The sequence below is a fragment of the Xiphophorus couchianus genome, chromosome 1, assembly GCF_001444195.1.
Source record: "Xiphophorus couchianus chromosome 1, X_couchianus-1.0, whole genome shotgun sequence".
NCBI classification, from domain to species: Eukaryota; Metazoa; Chordata; class Actinopteri; order Cyprinodontiformes; family Poeciliidae; genus Xiphophorus; species Xiphophorus couchianus.
This window is the reverse complement of record NC_040228.1, coordinates 9284060-9304394: the sequence shown is the minus strand read 5'-3', so window position 1 is coordinate 9304394 and position 20335 is coordinate 9284060. Positions and strand designations below refer to the sequence as shown.

General features: G+C 37.7%; 1 protein-coding gene across 1 annotated transcript in view; it reads right to left on the bottom strand.

Annotated features, from left to right (window-relative positions):
• prkar2aa (protein kinase, cAMP-dependent, regulatory, type II, alpha A) overlaps window positions 1–20335 on the bottom strand; it is a 41603-nt gene that overhangs the window by 10239 nt on the left and 11029 nt on the right. The window contains exon 3 of the mRNA XM_028017622.1: window positions 5619–5654. Coding sequence (XP_027873423.1) covers window positions 5619–5654 — 36 coding nt within the window. The remainder of the gene's footprint in view (window positions 1–5618; window positions 5655–20335) is intronic.

Below are 20335 nucleotides of genomic sequence, written 5' to 3'. Positions count from 1 at the left end.
CTGCAAGACCAATCTGATCCCACAAGTGCTTCCCATTATTGCATCGAAGCATTTTGATGACAATCACAAAAACCCACATTGTTTATGGTCTAATTACCAGCATTTGTTAGAATTTTTAATTTTTGAACACTACAGCAAATTGTCCACTGAAGGAGATTGTATAGTGCTGTGTGTTTCAAAGGTTCAATGAGATACACATTAGCAGATGTGCCAGTTTTGTTCAACTGATTTTCATCGCATCAATCGAGGGATTAAAGGTACGGCAGCCACATTGGATTTTAGGGTCAGGCTGGTGCAAAATGGCACTTTTCTTTTCCCCTTGGAATTCTGATAAAATACAAATCAAACACACAATTAATAGGACGGTCTGTTTATGTAGAAAATTCAATGTTTAATTAGTTAATGTTTGAATTAATTGTGAATGTTACGTTTTTTTCCCCCTTGCTCAGTCCAATAAGCAGTAAGCAAGCAACTGGAGAAAATGTTATCCATACACTATTTATTGGCTAATCTTTACTTTTAGCAGGAATGTATTGTTTTATAGTTGATTGGGGGGATTAACTATATCAACCATATTTTTAGTTTCTATGAAATGTAGCTCCAATATTAATAGATTATGTTGCTTCATATTTTTTGTGTTGGGTATAAGCAGCAAAAAAAAAAAAAACCACTAGGGGAAAAAAACAAAAACAATAAATATTGAATATTCATGTTTATAGAAGGTGAAAAAATTTAATGCTATGACTGAGTGCAAATAGTAACACTAATAAGACCTCTTTTTTTAAAAAAAAGGATGTTTTATTAATTGCTAAGCTTTTAAGTTGCCGATTTTTCTTTTTTTTATTATTTGGAAAATATACAATTCGGGGTTTAAACAGTCAGAGATTAGTACTTTTATTCAAGTTGCGCTACTGCTTGAATACAATTCCTATATCAGGGAATAGGGATTTGTATAATAATTTTCAATTCCACTCAAAAATACTTCTTTGATGAACAAATTGATGAATCCTGGAAGATTCTTCAAAAAGTTGTTGTGGATTCTGAAGTAGTCAAAAACTGTACATAAACCAAATAACTGCTTGGACTGCAACAAATGGTCATAATTAAGGTATTTTTGCATCCAGACTCCATCTGTAATAGGTTTGATGACATTGGTTTAAAGCACAGGTGTCAAACTCCAGGCCTCGAGGGCCGCTGTCCTGCAACTTTTAGATGTGCCTCTGCTGCACCACACCTGAATAGAATAATTAGATCATTAGCAAGGCTCTGGAGAACTGATCTACACAAGGAGGAGGTAATTAAGCCATTTCATTCCAGTGTTTTGTACCTGTGGTACATCTAAAAACTGCAGGACAGTGGCTCTTGAGGACTGGAGTTTGACACCCCTGGTATGAAGAGATTTTTAAAACCAATGTCAGCAAAGAGATTTTTAGACAGTGAAGAGGTTGTGAGGTAGTCAAGCCATTTCAGAACAACTAAATTGTTTCATAGCCAAAACAGAAGTTGTCTGCCAGAAGCAACTTTACATAAAACCTTGAGATGGAAATAATTAACTTTATTATATTTCCAGTAGCTGCGTAAACTGTTCATTATCTGCGATCCGATAAACACAAACCGCTAAATCATTAACATTTTACTGTCGTACAACACTATGATAGTAGTCCTTTTATAAAACAAGACAACACTGTCACAGTGACTGCTCTCACATTAGAATGTGTGAAGGTCTATAAAAACTAGATTGCAAATAGGTCACAAAGTTTTGATTGAAGCAGCTTTAGGTGGTTTAAGGGGGTTCTTTCTTATTCCCAACAAACAGAATCCATCAAAATTTTAAAAATTATCTTAAGCAAAAACTCTAAAGATCTAAATGTAGAGGACACATAATGCTGGTGAACCTTGCTGGATCAAAGACCTCATAACCATCTTGATTTAAACTTCAAATGGGAAACAAACAAAACGCTATTATTTATATATCTGTTTATATATGCAGTTTTTCGATAAACTCGTTTGTGACCATTGCGTCTCATCTGTGACCAACTGCTAAAAAGGAAAAGCCAACTCTGTCCCAAGTATCTTTTTTACGCTAAACTCAGTGTGTGAACAAAGTCGACTTCTACAGCAGCCGAGTGCTCTGGGTGGAAGTAAACGTTGCCACGGTGAACTTAATAGCTACTGAGAAAAAATTGTAACTCCTGAGGACCCAGTGAGCAACCAAAAGCCTTTCCTGCATACATTTGTGTTTGTTTGGTGTGAAAATTTGGACAGAGAAATTAGTTTAAATCAGGAACACTTCCGTCTTTTTGTCTATTTAGGTCTGTAAGTGACAGATGGTTGTTTTAAGGTTTCTGGCCTAAAAAGCTTTTGATTTAAAATTTTAACTATGGGATTTTTTTTTATAAAAGGCAAACACTTTCTTTTCCTAAGCAGAAAATAACAGATGTTTTTTTTTAAACCAACAAGCTCTCTTCTTATACCGGATAACATTTGTACCAAATAAACCTTAAAAAATAGCAACTCAAGTTTTAGTTTGTTTTTATTTTTTTTTACTCTGACCTGGTATTCCCATATTTTATAGACTTGCCTTTTCACAGTAGGTAAAAAAAATAAAACATTTAAGCATACTTGTTAAAACTGTCGTGACAGATCCTGAAAATATTTTTAAAAGGCTTCTCCCTGTAGTCTTACAGCCATCTGCAAAAATGCACTGCTCCCAGTCAGAAACAATCAATCAGAGCTTTAAAAGTATGAGTGACAGAAAAACTGCACCATGCTGATGTAAATGTTTAGTAGAGAATAACATTCAAGTAAAATTAATTCCAGGAATGTGAAGCCGCTTTTAGGGCTGAATGTCACTTCTTTCAGATTTGATATTGAATGATGAATTTTTATGTGTATATTTACCTAAACTAACCATGCCTAGTAATTCCCACAAATGTATAGATTATTTGATTTCCTTTACCTTTCCTGACAAGCAGTGAATTGGATTAGGGCTGGAGAGGGGGCCGATGGGGAATATGGTAGAAGAGATCAAAGTTTATTTATTCACCTAAACCATGCACCACTGCAGCCAATAAACTGGGCTCATGTCTCTTGACTGTAATGAAAACGACCGCCTCTTTGCTCACGCACAAGTCATAACCAGTGACCTGCAGAATCCACCTCCCTGCAGCACGAAGTGCAGAGTGGGTGAGCCTTTCATTTCCCAAATACAGACAGCAACCCAGAGCAATTGCATCCGACTTCCTTCCTGGTTAAACAAGCTGCAGAGGACTAAAAATCTCCAGTGAGAACACCAACTTTCAAAGTTGCCGTGTGACCTGCTCTGAATTGAAGCAAAAATAAAGCAGCGCTGAAAAAGAAAGCTGCCTCATCCCTAGGAAAGAATCATTGTCTCACGGTGAAACACATGTGGCCTCAACTTTGATGTTTTGCATATAAAAACTCAGTATTCACCCATAATTGATTCTTTTCCTTTTTGATTTACTCGCAAATATTAGCAGTCTTCAGATTAATGTAGAATGTCCCCATCTTTGCCTTTTTGGTACATGCCGTTGCACATTTCTGGTGTCACCCTGCACCTGAAGCCCTGATAGAAAGGAACTAATCATCTTTAGAGTTTTTCATCAAGTTCTATTGGAGCAGTGGAGTTTAATTTAAAAACATGGCGCGCTGAAATATGGAGACATAAAACCAGACAGAGAAGTGGGTCCTGAGGACTGGAACTGGGATCTAATTAAGTTTGTTTATTATGCAGTTTGCAGTGTTGCTTCTGCAATATGAATAGCTTAAAATTAAATGAGTAGACTTGTGGTGCTTTAATCTAAAATCTAGACCTTCTGCAACAATAATGTTGCCATACCACCTCTGTCTACTATTGTACAGCACTACTAAAGGCAAAGATTAGGATTTTGTGGACGATTTTTAATCTTTGGTATTAGTCTGACCTGCTAGAGCTAACTTTCGCTGTTCAGTTCTGGGAACTAATGCAAGACGACAGAAGGACAGCACGGAAATATTTTTACTAGAATTCCTGCTACAAGTGAGCATTATAGTTAATACATACGAGAACTCAATTGCTTTCAAAGTAACTTTTATAAATATTTCAAAAGAAAAAAATGTTTCACAAGAGTTGATATTTTAAACTTTAGCATCTTGAGACAATTATATCTGTATGTGGATATTCTACAGAATGCAGCTTGTTACAAAATATATCATTAAATCCAGTTGTGATATTGAGCAGGTGACTGAATTTCGCACAGAGCATAAATCAGTAGATGCACTTATAATGGCTGCACTCACAGCTGATTAATTTGTTGTGAATCCATAAATGTTGACAGTTCTTTAACACTGTCAGTATTTTAACACTCCACGTGTTAATATATGTGTTTCTAAACATAGTCTCTTTTCACGCTGGTGAGTATGAGAGATTAATGGATTAGAATTATGAAGCATTCACAATTACCGCTTTTAATGAACTACGGTAGTGATATTAAAGTGCCTGTTTGCAGGTATGCTGTGATAAGTAATGTTTGCTTGGCTAAATTGTGCACATGCACTATAATCCTTTACAAAATAGAGAATACAACACAGTTGGATTAACTGGATGAGATGAACAAAGCGGTTCTTTTACAGACATGATACAGAACTGGCTGCAGCATCAGCCTAGTTAAGAAATGCAACTTTTTTGGTGAAAAAGCCCCAGTAAGAGTGTCAATAAAACCAAACAACATAGTAGGACCTAATTTGGTGCGCTTACTGACCAGAAAGACATCAGGTTGTAGAGTCTCTAATAAACCGGTTACCAGACAGGGTTGATTAATCTAAAATAAACTACATAAACTGAACAAGCATTGAACACTTATTTAAATTTATTAAAACACAAAAACATGCTCATTTCTTCCCACAGTAAACGTTCTAATTTCTAAAACATTCTTCTGCAAGTCTGCAATTCCTGTCCAGTCTAACTAACCTATTTGGGCCAGTGATGCTTAATCATAGTCTATAAAGGATCATTACCCTACCGCAAAAACACAAGTGACTGTATGGTCCGTTCAACATTAATTACCATGTTATGACAACAAGAACCTCTAAAACCTTATTACAATTGAAAAACGTCACAACATAATGATCAAGATACCGGCAACATTGAATATTAATAAGGAGGACAGCTGGTAAAACAAAGACAGCAGAGCGTAGAAAAGATAATCAGCCGACACACAGACACACCCACGGCCTAATCAAAGTGCAGTGCTCTGTGACGGCTGACGACATTCAATCACTCATATGTAAACACTAAATGGGCACAGCGGAGCGTGAGAAAACAAGTGTGCTCTCCACGCAGGACCACAGAGACAGAGACGACACACTAAACACCAGACCTCAGAGGAGAAACGTTGCAGAAAACATTCATTATTAAAACATTGACTAAACACGGTTCGACGCAAGACTCGTCAAAAAAAAAAAAAAAAAGCCCAAATATATTGTCAGAGAGGCAGAGATGTACGCAAAGGCACAACTAAGGTGGATTTCCCCTCTCTGAGGACATGACGTCAAACCCACATGCATACACACAAATGCATACATGTACACATAATTGAATTCACAACCAGACTTCTTACCTGACACTCTCCTGTTGAATCTGCTTGGCGGTGGAGCTGCAGGGAAGAGAAAAAAGAAAAATTATCACCACCGTCGTAACTTGTACCACAAATCTGTGATTACTCTGAAGTCCTGAGGAGGATATTTATGAGCAGATGAGATTTAGTTGGGTGGTAGAGAAGAGAGATTTATAACAAAAAAAAGGAGGACACATGATAGGTGTAATAATTCAATAGACAAAAACTGATTACATCTCACAACTTTAAAAAAATAAGATTAACTTGAGATATGTTTTCAAAAGCCTATCATGCTTGGTTTTCTATTACAGTTTGACTTTCAAATTAGATTTGCAGTATGAATTACAGTATAAGTGTAACATTTAGCTACTGCAAATTGTAGAGAAATCCCTTTGGTACAGTGGTACATTGTTTCCTAAGTTTAAGAGAATCATGATCCCAAGAGTTAAGTCTGTCTGCAATTTATTTGCAGAACACACAACAGCAGCCAGATGCCGTTGTGGCTGCTGTTACTTTACCTTAAGCAAAGTAACCAGAAACAAAACTGCAGAGTTGAGAAGGAGCTAACTAGAATCTTTCCATCATAACCCGCATATAAAAACACACTTACACACTGTGTGTGTCATTCACTCTCTTCATAGCTCAGTGTCAGAATCCATTAGATCTAGGCTGTTAGGAGACTAAAGGGGTTTTCACACACACACACACACACACACACACACACACACCCACACACACAACCCCCACGCCCACACACACAATACCTTCCTGCAGTTTTCTGAGAATGAGGTGAAAGTTCAACACACTACTTTCAGGAGATCACCATCAATAAAAAGAAAAAGCCACAGGAGAGGCCAAGTTACTTATTCACACACAAATGTATATTAAACACAAAAATTCATATAATTTGTGAATTTCTAAAAACAGCACTATATCAACTAGATTAGCTTTTATACACAGAAAAAAACAATTAGAAAGCCTGGAGTGTTTTCAACCCCATTTCCATAAATGTGTTACCCGTTTCTCACACACACCACATAATCAGGCTTAGTCAGCTGCTTTACTTTAGTAATTCTGCCATAGAGCTAGGCTTCAACATTGGGTAGAATTTATTATCCTGCTTTAACATTCATATCGCCTGTTGCTATTTTAACAAACGTTGCCATAAATAAAACTTGTCTGATATGAACAAGCAATGTTTATCTCCATCTTGTTGCTGTTGGTGTATCTTTTAGGTATTATTGTCCATGTGATATTTGTTTAGGCATGTGACACTGATAGTCATGCAGTGCAGGATTGTGGGATGTTTAACTGAAACAGAGAAGCCCTGTTAGAGGTCTTGTTGTCTTTCACAGGGTCAAAAGGGGATGGAAATCCATACAATATTGTTAAGTTTGATTATGGGTCATAACAGAAATATTTAGTCTGCAAGAGATTAGACGTTCTCCTAGAATCTCCACACCACAATGGCTTTGCTGCATGATGCAAGTCAAATATACAAAGAAAACAAAACAAAAACAAACAAAAAACATGGTTTTATTGAAACGTTGAAGCTGTCTTTAGTGCCATTGTAGCTCTTTAATGACTTCACCAGAACATCTTAATGGACCCCTTTAGGGTGGGTAAAATATCTATTCAATGCACAGCAATATAATATTTTCCAATTGAATAATAATTCAGAAAAGTGCTCTGTTTGATTAGATCCCCTGATGTGTGGGTACATGATGTTGAACACTTAAAAAAAGAAGAAAAAAAATGCCATTCTAACCTACATCAGCTGGTGGCAGTAATGCACCAAAAAGCTTTTTACTAATTGCCAATAAACAAAAGAAGCAGCAGGAGCAGCACTATCAAACATGGAGATCGAAGTGAATGGCAGCAACATGAAGCCAGTGGCTTCAACTTTCAAAGCAGAGGTTTGGAGATATTTTGGGTTTCCATGTAAATCCAGAATAGAGGAAACAGTTAAAAGTCTTGTGTAACCTGTGCCAGTTTGTACCACTTAAGCCAAAGTCATGCAGATACTTTGCAGCTACACCTGTGGATCTTAAACAGAAGTAAGTTGACTGATTATTTCTTTGAAAACGTGAATGTCATCTTCTGTTCACGCAACGAAGATGACGGCGTCAGTTGTGGTGTTCATATGTAAGCACTTGCAAAGTGTTGTAGAAAAAAAAAAGGTTTTAAGAAGATGATGCGATGGTTGGACTTTCAGAGCAAATGACCCCTACATAACTGTCTCTTCTCATTACATTTCTGAAGAGTGGGCTTTGAGGTCAAATGTCCTGGGGACCAAGCCCCTGCACAAAAGCTACACAGAGAGCAATATAGCAAAATTGTGGACAGTAGTAATGAATTAAAGTGCCTGCAATTGTCACCGATAATGTTGGTAACATGGTACTTCCCGTCAGTCTCACCAGAGATTGTTGGTTGCTTTGTCCCCTGTACAACGGGCTCTTCAGAAAAGGTGTTTGTTTATATAATCAGGACTTTCTTTTCACTATACACCAGGGGTCCCCAAAGTCGGTCCTCGAGGGCCGGCATCCTGCATAGTTTAGTACTCTCCCTGGTGGCACAAACAACCTTTTCAGCATGCCAACGTTCTTCTTAGGCCTTCTAACAAGCCATCATTTGATCCAGGTGCGTTAAACCAGGGAGAAAACTAAAACATGAAGGAGGCCGGCCCTCGAGGACCGACTTTGGGGACCCATGCTATACACCGTCATCTTACAATCCTGGAAAAAATTCAGGATTGTAAGAAAAAAAAATTTATTAAAAGGTTAATTATTTATTTCAAGGTACATGAGCTTGAACACTGAACTCTCCACACCCTCAGCTCTAGACCGACACTTTGATGCTCAGCCCTTTCTGTCTGATGAGAAACGTGAGGAAGTCCTCGACCGTCTTATCACCATCACTGGGACACTGGGAATTGAGAAAAGCTCTGCAAGTAAAGATGTGTAATAAATGAATAAGCACACCATGTACACAGAGAATATTTCTGTTGTAAGGAATGTAGTGACGTGCACTTCAATATTAATATCAATAATAATGTAATGTCAAATATTATTGTCCTACTACTTTATTTTCAGATATTTCTTTTTTATGTCAACATATTTCTGTTCATACGGGCAAGAAAATAAATGTCCAAAAATTATCCAGATGGCTTTGTGTACTTTTTATAAAATAAACTCAATACTGAAGAGTTTAAAATGACACAAATTGTGACTAAAAAAAAATCTAAACCAGATGTGCTGTGGTGGCGCAGGGGTTAAGCACAACCCACATAAGGAGGCCTTAGTCCTCGACGCGGCTGTCACAGGTTCGATTCCCGGCCTGGCGACCTTTGCCGCATGTCTTCCCTCTTCTCTCATTACCCACTTTCCTGTCAATTAACTATCAAATAAAGGCCACTACAGCCAATAAAGCCTTTAAAAAAAAAAAAATCTAAACCAAACTGAATTGTGGGGTTCTTCATACCCAGCTCTAGCCTCCTTCAACATTTCCTGCAGCATTAAACAAGCATCAGCAAATATTAATTAGCTTACATCTATACTCTATGCAGTTCTTGGCAATATTGACATTATGAACACTGTCATTCCATTAACAATACATTTACTATATATTGTACAACCAGTGTTCACTGCCTAGTACACGTAAACCAGATGTTCTACTTCATTAATATTCCCCGACCTTCCCTTTGTTGTGGGGTAGGGTGTGTGTGTTTGTGAGGCAAAAGATATGCAATAACAAAACAGACAAAACAGAGTAGCACATTCTCACAGGCTCCAGTTCATTAAGAAGAGCTACACTAAGAACTCACAAGCAAAAAACCAAGCAAAATGTGGCTCTACTGTCATCATTAGTTGTGTTAAATTAAGAAAATGTACAGATATGTTGACTGACAAAATGGGAGATCCGGCTGTTGCAGCTCACTAATTGACAAATGACCCAGATCGAAACTTGAACACTGAAATAGTGAAGTACATGTTTAAGGTCTTGCTAACAGGACCACCCAATGCTCCTTTATATTGTTGGTGGGCTCACCTGGCTCGGTTTCTTCAAAGTTTAGCAACAGCTTATCGTCCACTAAATAGAACACCACCAATACCGTAGCATACATAAGCACACTAGCATGCTTCCTGCTTTATTTGTCTCACTGTTGTCACAGAATGAAAAATACAGTTAAAAATCTAAAGTATGGCCTAGTAAGTCTCAAAGTTGCCTAAAAGCTCATCCCACTGCACTGAGCTGATCCACCAAATAGCTGATTGGGAGGGAACATGTCTGGCGACTTGATGTAAATGATGAATAAGTACAGCACACCTCATACACGTCATAGTATTTAACTTTCATCTCCATTCACAATATCTCAATTTTACCAGGCAGCTGGACATAAAACAAAGGGATGTGTGTGTGTGTGTACAGGAGTCTGAGTGTGTAATGTGTGAAGTGCTCTTCCTGCAGTCATGTGGCTGATGGGGTTCGGAGTGTGATGGGGTAGTAGTGGTGGCTGTATGAAGAGTGTGACTGAAGTTGCCTTGGCAACCAAACACAAAGAGGATCTCTCATCACCATAACAACGCTGCCCCTTTCACCCCCCCCCCCCCCCCCCCCCGTAACCATCCATCCCCCTTTTCTACCCAGCTTGTGATAAGTGGAAGATCACCCTTCCTCTCCTTCACACATACACGGTCTGTCCATCCCTCCCTATACACACCTACTGAGTGTTAAGGCAGCATTAACAGCAGTGGAAAAAAAAGAGGAGCAAAGAAAAGAAGAAAGGAACAACAGAAGGAAAACCAGAGGGGGGAAACAATTAGACCAGAAGGGGCAGAAGTGTGAGATCTACAGCAATCACTGACAAAAAAAAAAGAAAAAGAGAGACGTGTAGGAACATAGGGATAAGAAATTAGAATTAAGCCATTACATGAACCCAAAAATATGGAAAAGGTGGGAAAAAAATGACAAAGCCCATTTTTCTTGTCAGTTTTATGTAATTGCACACTAAGAAAAAAAATTTTTTGAAACCGAGGCAGAAGAGACAAAAACCCACGGGAACGAAAAGAGAGCAATTGAACCATCTCTGCTTGGCATTTCCCATTGATTTATCTTTCAGTCCTTCTAATTGTGAGACTGTCGGTCTTTCCTGTCAATAGCTCATATAGCTGGCTGAAGGGGATGAATGTGGCTGCGATACTTGAGACAAAGAAATTACATTTAATAATTTGCCTTGACAAAGTGAGTGAAGATAAATGAGAGAGGAAAGAAAGAGATTCAATCTGAAAAAAAAAACAACTTTAATGTGTATTGAGAAAGCAAAGACTGGCTTTGAGGGGGCAAAATAATAAAATATATAAAAACAGGTTAACCTTTTTTAATTTTTTACCACCCTGCTGCAACTTATCGCCCCCCTCTGATTTTCCTACTATTCTTCTTCCTGGAATAGAAACAGTGAAAGGCTAAAAAAGCTTTTAAACAAACTAGTCTGGAACAGAAATTTGGCAGCGAATCGACCTCCTTTTGGAGCCATTAATTTATTCAACTGAATTTTTTTGTTGTTTTGTTTTTGTCAAACTAGATTAATGTAATCCTCAGAGTCCACTTCATGTTCACAAATAAATGTTATTCTGATGGTGAAAAAACAAAAACATTTTAAACTTTGAAAGAGACATGATTTTGTGCATCTTTTAATCAAATTACTAATCCTTAAGATTTAGTAGTTTCACATCGTACACTCTGAGTTTAAGCATCTCAGTGTTAGGCACCACTGCAGCGCACCTGCACATGGAAACCCTCCTCCAAATGTTTCTAATTATACATCATAGTAAAGTGTTTAAATGAGAGAGTGTAGTCTTTCCATTCAACCTTGTTTCTCCGCAGCAGGCCGGTTTACGAGCCTGTGAATCTGCCTCACCATTGCTTTGGATGTAATTGATAGATTGCAGAGCCTGTCAAAATATTGAGCCCGTATGTGTTTGGTATGTCACTAAAAGGGTATCATCATCATTTTCCACCAGAGCAGAGTATTTATGAATAAACTTCCGGTTCTAAAGTGCAGAGCTACGGCTCCATGTGGAAGGTTTTGACTTAAAAACAGAAGAAGTGTAATGATGTTTTTATTGCTTCTAACTAAAATAGTGCAATTAATAGATTTCAAAGTCAAAATGTTTCATTTAACCCTAAACTGCAACTTACCCCCTCCACATTTCTTCTTAAAACTCTCCCACCTCTGTTCACCCACCTCCCCTCCACCCCCATATCAGCCTCAAGGTCCAAATGATAACAGCAGGGAGAGATATGTTTCAAGGAACTTCCCCCCATGTGTTACTTCTCCTCCAGTGCAAGCAGCCTTGGATGTCCCAACAAGTCTAACGCCCTCAAAAAACAACAACTGCATCCTTCATCTGGGCACACAGTGAGGTCAGCAAACCCAAACACAAACAGCGCGAGACATGTTTTGTGTGCAGGCTCACAAAACACAGCAAATGGAAGACAACCAGAAACGCAGAAAACCATCAGCTCCAGTTTCAGTTTGTACACCCACACATGTAATGAAGCCCTAATTCCCCCTTGAATATTGCCTGAGTGATGCGTGCGTATGGAATCTGAACTGGGGAAAAAAAAAAAAAAAAAGAAACGGAGGGATTTTTGTTTTCCGCCGTTATTTGAATGTTTGACTCTGGCACAATGTGATACTTCCTCTCAGACTGCACAAAAAAAAAGGATTGTTGAAGAGACACAGTAAGAGGAAGCTCAGCTTTTTCATCATGGACTGAAATTCAAAATGACCGATCCTAAAACTTTTTTTTTTGGTTCTTCCGTGTTTATTTTAGTAATTTTAAATGAACCTCTGTGTACTTTGTTTTACACGGCCTATCTGCTACTGAGGTTATAAGTAACATTTAGCTTCAGGTTCATATTCATGAGGTTGATATAGAAATGAGGACAGAATGTAAACTGTATATTTCACAGATCAAGTCAAGTTTATTTGAGTAGTATATTCCAGAAACAAGGGAGTCAAAGGGCTTTGGGCCATAAAAAAAACACATTTAATTATGAAACAGTAAACAATACATTTTGTAAAATGCCACCATCCAGCAAATGTACATAAAATTTTGTAATCTAAACAGGTGGGCTTTTAGCCTTGATTTAAAGGAACTCAGCATCTTTGCCATTTTATGGAACTTTCTTCCAGATTTGTGGTGCATAGAAACTGAATGTGTTATTTTCTTTCCATAATAAAGGTTTGTACCAGTTTTGTTTTTTTAAAAAAAAAAGACAAACTGATAATATAGAAGACAAAAGGTAGGGTAAGAACTGGTAACCTCATTCTGGAGTTATATAAAAGCTTCTTTTCTGAAACACAATTGAACTTTTTCATAATCAGTACATCCTGTCCTTGTAGAGGGGATAGACAAATCTAGCTTAACCCCCCCTACCAAAAAAAAAAAAACAAAAAAAAACAAAGTCTCCCCTGTTCCAGTGGGGTAATGATGAGTTTAAAACAGTGGTCCCCAAACCCCGGGCCGCGGACCAGTACCGGTCCGTGGACCGCATGCTACAGAGCCGTGCAAGAAATAATTAAATACTGCCATTTTATGTGTTGAGTCTGGAGGATCTTTTATTTTGAAAATCCTTTACCGGATTCTGTCGGTTACGTCCTGTGCGCTAACATTGAGCCCACAAGCAGCAGAATGAGTTAGAAACAGCAGCAACAGCATCGATGTCGGTCGTCTCTACGTGCGCACCCCCCCGTCCCGCAAATTTCCGAAGTCTTGCGCGCAACCCCCACCCCAGTGGGGACGACTGGTTTAAAAGATTACTTTGACTTTCTCAATACTTCAAGTTCAAGCCTTTTATAGCCAGATTACATCAAATAAAACCAATTCACTCAAACTGAACACACACACACATTAGAAGGCATGGGTATATTTTTATCCATTCCCAAACTGTTTTTGTCAAGCTGTGTGAATCTATGGCCATTTGTGGCCACATACACGAGATAGACTGTAGATAATCATCCTGATGGCATCTTTTGTGTCATTCTAGGTAAAATATGTAGTGCAATGCAGGCATCAGGTCTGCTGACGTGTGTCTTCAGGTTGCAGTGCGTCATGCCACAGTCAAATTATGAGTGTCAAACAACATGCCAATTATTGCCTCTTGCAAATTGAGGCTTTACTACATGGACCGAGCACATGCTGGAGGAGCTGAATGCTTACCCAGTATCTAGGATGTCGATGTAATTGTGTTTTACAGTCAAATTTGTTGCAGCTAGAGGAAGTTATCGTGCTGTCTGTGCACGAGAGTCAGCTGAGAAGATATAACTGGAGTAAGGTTGATATACTGTATAATGTACAGTAATGTGCTTTTGTGTATTTTTGTCACAGTTTAAAGAGCCTAACGCAAAACATTGGAATCGCTTAGGTTGTTGAAGACATCAGTTTTCCCAAAGCTGTTCAGGGAACAATACCAAAAGATGACAACTTTATGTTTCAATCACCATATCAGGAAAAAATAAAAATAAAAAAGCTTGTGGTTTATTAAATGAGAGGGCAGGGCAATTAATTTCAATTTTGGCTCCAGTCAGTTACAGAAAATTGGAGCCAAAATTGTGGAATTACTATTCCACAATAGTTTTGCTTGTGTTTTTTTCAGTGCATAAAAAGGTTTTCAAACTCAATTAGCAATTATGTAAAATTGTGATTTTATTATTCACAAAAATAGTAATTATTTCTTCCCCACAATTGAACAGGCCTGATATTTGCAAATATGATTAAAAGACTTGGAGGTGTCTAGATTAAAAATTTATTTCAGTTTTAGAATATTTATCCAAGCGTTCAAACATTTTAAACCTCTAAAACAAAACAAAAAACACTAACTTAGTTATTACAACAAATATTTAAATGATAACCATGTCAAGAAGCTTTAAAACAAATAGAGTCAGTTAAAGGGTTACACTGAACATCAGTTGAATGTTCGAGGGGACAATGTAGAGGAGCTTTAAAAAGGCTTGAAAAGCTGAAACTCAAGAGCCTTTTCTAATTCATCAGGAATTCATTGTTATTCTCATACTGCTCATCATGTGAAGTTACTGTTTTATTCCAAGTTTCAGCTTCCCACTAACCCTAAGCATTTCTCTTCTTAGAACTCAATATGCAGGATTCCTATAAAAACTGCTCTCCCCTGTTTTCCCCTTGTCCCATATGTGACTCAATCTACTTTCCCAGTGTTTCAACCCTCTCATCACAAACTCGCTGAAACTTAGGCCCTTAAAAGGAAAAAACTCTGGCCTGCCTATAGCTGGGCAGCGATGCTTTCATTGCACTTCAACTATTGGTAATGTAATTTAACCCACTTTGAGCCTGACAGGCCCTGTTCTTACTCTATATACATTACTGATAGATTGTGTATGCAGTTCAACATTATTATCCACTGACCAAAACGGTGAAAATAACTTGAAGGGGGGAGGGAGGAAGTACAGCTGGTAAAATATGTCAGTTGAATTGAAAAGTTTAGTCATGCCCTGGTTACTAATACACACCAGTATGTGGCTCTAAAATAGAAACTGCTGCTTAAAAAAAAAAAAAAAAAAAAAAAGGAGGGAAATGATTCCTTTCCCCTTTCTGCAATTCTCATCAAACTAAAACATGTTCACAAGATAAGAACTTCACTCTGTTAAAAAAAAACAAGTCCCAGAGAAACAGCTTTTGGCTACAAACAGGAAAGCAACAAACTGCCTACTTTTCATTTACGGTTACTGAATACTTTTGTGGTCACTATAAAACTTTATGGTACTTAATGTCTACACGTCTTTTGGTACAGGAGCTATCTCCTGATAAGGGTTTGGCATCATAAACATTTATTCCCATCATTAGGAGTCTCTGTTGAAGCATTTTAGAGCATCATGAGAAGATATTTATCGTCCGTGGAAATCCCCACTCCAATAACATGCTGCCATTCCCTTTACGTTCATCTGGTGAGTATGGAGAGGAAAGAAACAAACAGAAGTGTTTTTTTGCATTTATATTTTCAGAACATAATGAAAGACAGAAATTCACATAACATTAAAATAAGAATATCCAACCTGTAGTCTTAACCTAAACCCCACTAGTTGAAATGCAAACCACACATTTCTCATTCCGTAAATAACTCCATATTCTAAACCTTAAAGATTAGATAGTCACTAGACTTCATCTTACTCAGTTTTAACATATACTTTTACAAAAAGATTTTAAAGCATTAATATTGTAGTAATTGTTCTTTCCTTCTAGAAATAGACTGAAAACATTTACTACCATACAATATGGCATGTTGTGCTATAATGATAAAAGGGTTAATAAAAACTTAGGATTCCAGCCATCATGGTGTAGGACTGTCACTATAAATTATTATGAGAATTGTATCTAAAAAAAAAAAAAAGAAAAAATGATACCAACAAACGGTTAGATAATTGCCCCTCCCTGGCTCCAGCTATGACTTGTAAAAGGCAGCATCTAAACTGTGGTTTGTTTCAAATCTAGTTTCCCAGCCTTATTTACTCAGGGGGAAATACGCTGTTTTTTTCCTTCATTCAGAAGTCGCTGGCTAGGAACATTCCCAGAAGTAACTAATGTGTGGAGGAACCGGTAGGCACTGGTTGCTGATGACTGCTTAATATATTGACGTCAAAGCTGATGCATGGTGTAATTTGAACTTGTTCTGCTGCTGAGAACCATGCACAGTGCAGAGCTTTCTGTGCATGACTTTACCTTTGAAGATGAAAAAAAAAAGAAAAGATCTAAATATGTGCCTCGCATTTTATTTCTGTAAGTTTAATGCTGCCCTGGTTGGTGATGACTGATTATGCCCCCAAAAACCACATGAGTAACAGTTTAAATAAATTGACACCATCAACTAAAATCATTTAGACCAATCTAAAGTTTGTTCAGGCCACCTGCCAAAATCCTCAACATTATCAGTGAAAACGTGCACAATTAAAAACGAGTAGAACCAGTTGACTCCTATCTGTCATCTGAAGAATGAGACACAAACCTGCAGATTTACAAGATTCATGACCCCCTGATGTTCCAGGTTTTTCTTTTGTGGCAAATGTCAGCTCCAGCATTCAATAGCTTGCAAAATAAAACTTTTTCATGAAGAAAGACTGAAGCTATACTCTAACAAAGCTTGTGCACTATAGACGAATCATTAAGGCAGAGGCAAGCAAATCAAACCTGAGAATTTTTCACATGAAAAGGCCCAACATCTACGTTTTTATTACAGAGAGGCAAAACAAACAGGAAGTGAAACAGTTTGCTATATTGAGCTATCCTGGTAAAGGTCTAGCATCTTGACTATGGACTGGTACTTTGAGAAAAGGAATATGCAAAAATGATTTGGGTATACAACATACTTAGGAAACAATTGACAATTGTAGTGGATCTGGGGAAAAAAGAAAGCCAATACAAAAAAACCCAAAAACAAAACAAATATAAACCAAAACTTGAGCACTGTGAGAAAATCTGTGACGATACTGAAATTGACAGAAGAGGAATGTTTGAAGGCCACTAGTAGTTCACAGAACCCTTTCACTCCTTATCTGAACCATCAGAAGGTGAGGCCACTGCCTATCATAGCTACTACCAGCAGCAATGGCCTGAAACTGGTTCCAAGGACAGTTGTCACTACAGTGACCTTGACTGTGTTGGTTCACAGACCTACAAAGCCATCAGCGTAGGCAAATCCCAATGAGATTGGGACTTGAAACCAAAAGGCAAGGATATTTAAGTTTGTCCGATCTTTTTCTTTTGACGCTTTTCAGGTCAGCTTGGGTGTGCTCCTCATGCCAGAGTTTCCAACATAACCCTGCTGACTGACTCGCAACATGCTGGTTGAGAAAATTGGATGCCATCCCACAGCAGTGTGTGACCAAGCTGGTGGCCAGCATGAAGAGCAGGTGCCAGGATGTCAGGGTTGTGCATGGGTTTTCCATTCCCAGTAATTCTTCAAACCCCCAATCTATTGAAAGACACCGATGAGGAGACAGTAGCAGAATGAGCCGTTTGGCATTGGGAGAGGATTTGGCTAAGTTTTTCATGAGCGCACAATCCACATATCCAACTGTGCTGCTCAATCCATAAAAGCATTTTCTTAGCTTAAGTTTCTATTTACAATTCAATTTTTAATTTCCATAAAAAAAGGAGAAAAAAAAAACAACAATGAACTCGTACGATCATCATTCAGCTTTGTTAAAAAATTTATCAAAAGGTTACATAGACCACCAGAGCTGCATAACACCCCTATTGTAGTATCAGTAACTTTAATATCCCAATCGCAAAGGTATACAACTTCTCAAAGCCATACATTCACAGTCTATATTGGTCAGGTAGACTCTATGTACTTGCTACGCCCAGTCTGCAATAGATTTTCAGTCCAAGATTCATTGCGACATTAGTCATATATAAAGAATGAAAAGTCCTTGCCATCATTGCCATTATGCATTTTCCTAATAACTTCTGGAAAACACAACTTCAGTCAGAATATCAGTAAGAGAATCCAGTTTTAATTCTATATGAGCTGGGCCAACTATAGTTCTAGAAAGCTTACTTGAAATCCTGTCAGACTAAATCATACTACCAAAATTGTTCCTGTAAATAGCCCTACCACATCTATTTGACTGCTCTAGTAACCAATTCAGCAGGAAACCATTTATTTATCATGCCAGTAAACTTCTGCTGCTACCACATGAAGAAAGTTTATTACTCTGCTCAAGGGTTGTATTTGCTGAAAAAATACAAATATATATATATATGTATATACAGTAGTTCAAATGTTTCAACACAATTTGACTAATAGCTTAAGAACAGCTAGTTATCAAGCATTTTAAAACATGTGCTGAGTATTTAACTGCTCTCTGAAAAAAATGTATACAGTTTACACAAATCTGGCAACATCTGGTTAACATTTAACTGCACATCTACTGTAGTTTCTACATTCGTTCAGTTTCTTCTTCTCATTCATGCTTTCTTGTCTTCTCTCTTCTTTTTGTCAAATCTTTCTTACCTTCCTAAAGGCATTCAGCTAAACCGGCCTAATAACATCTTCCCTCTAATCCATCTGGTCTAATGAGATTGGGGCTTTACACTGAGACAGACAAATGCAAAGCAAGTACCAGGGGACAAATGTGACATAGGTGGGTTGAAGGCCAACAGGACAAGAGAGTGATGGATTTTTATTAATTAACAAACTCAACACCCAGGAATGCACAGGCCTTGAGAGAAAATGTCACACATGACTTATCTCTGGGAGTATTAAGAAATAGACAAACAACTCAACAACAATGGAGGACAAACTACATGTGTTTGTGTGACCCATTTTTAGAGGCTTTCTGCCTGAGCACGGGGCTAAAGATAAGAATGAATGCTATGTCACTGAATAACCCTAAACCCTGAGCGAATTCAAGCTTATCTGACACTCCGTGCAAAACACAAACAAGTGCTTGCAGTCAGTTCATCAACTGTAAAAGCCTCTCTGATGACCGAGCAGTCAATTTTAATTAAAAACAAACTGATCGATATAAGGTTTAAGTATACTTAATCCACTGCTCGATTTTGCTGTGCATTCTACCTAGCTTATAAGGCGTCGAGCATTTAATGAGATTGAAAAGATTTGGCTTGTCAAATAAAAATCAACTTCTTTATGCAAACACAATGACACCCAACCTCAGGGGTTCTGGATTTTTCTCTATGAGCACTGGGGAGCAAAGATTAGTTTGAGTGTATGATCATGAATTCTCTTTGAACAAAATCTGTTAGGATAATATGTCTACATATTTTAAGCTAGTAAAGTTTCTTTAGTATAATTACCCATACTGTTGAAGAAATTTCATTGTTTTATTCTTGCTTGAGATTGCTTTTTAGCATGCTAGTTTGAACAGACCTAGACAGACTTAGTCCACATTTAGCAGTGCTGCCATTTGCTCTGGCTCTTTCCCTCATCTTTTAAATGTCATCTCTCTCAGTAGGTATGTTTACATGCACACAACTATTTAGACACTAAAACATTCGTTTCTACATTGGAGTCTGCCATGTTCACAATATTTTCTGCAAACCTTCGTTTAAGGTAAGGTTTAGATTAAGCAATCAAAGAATATTCAAACACAATCATGTTCGGTATTCTGATCCAAGGCAACAGAGCTTGCCTGCCTTACACCTCGTCATATTGATGTTTGTGCCATTTTCAAACACTCACAGCTCTTTTACAGTGCACGTCCTCAATCTGAGCAGAAAAGGTGCTGAACGAAAAGATTTGGGTGCAAGACAAAACACCAAATGAAGCCGCTTGTTCCAAGATATGTAAAGACAAGAAGGATTGGGCTGGAGGGGTTACAGATGGAAAGAAATGTGAAAAATCCTGTATGTGCCCCTCATGTAAACAACATTTTCATTTGGAGTTACAGTCATGACTGAACAGATTTTTGTTTATTCCCAGTGTAATCTCATCAATATCCACATTATGTAAATACATAGACAGGGGTTTCATTCAGTTTACTTTTGTAAAGCTGGAAGATGCATTTCATTTCATGCTTACAAATCTAAATCTGTACACTTTATTTAGTTACGTTTTTTTACATTAATAAAAATGACATTTTCATTTAGAAATGGCTTTTTTGGGGGGGAATACATAAGTAGAGTGAAAAATTAGTCCACAGAATAATCAACATTTTAACTGGCAGT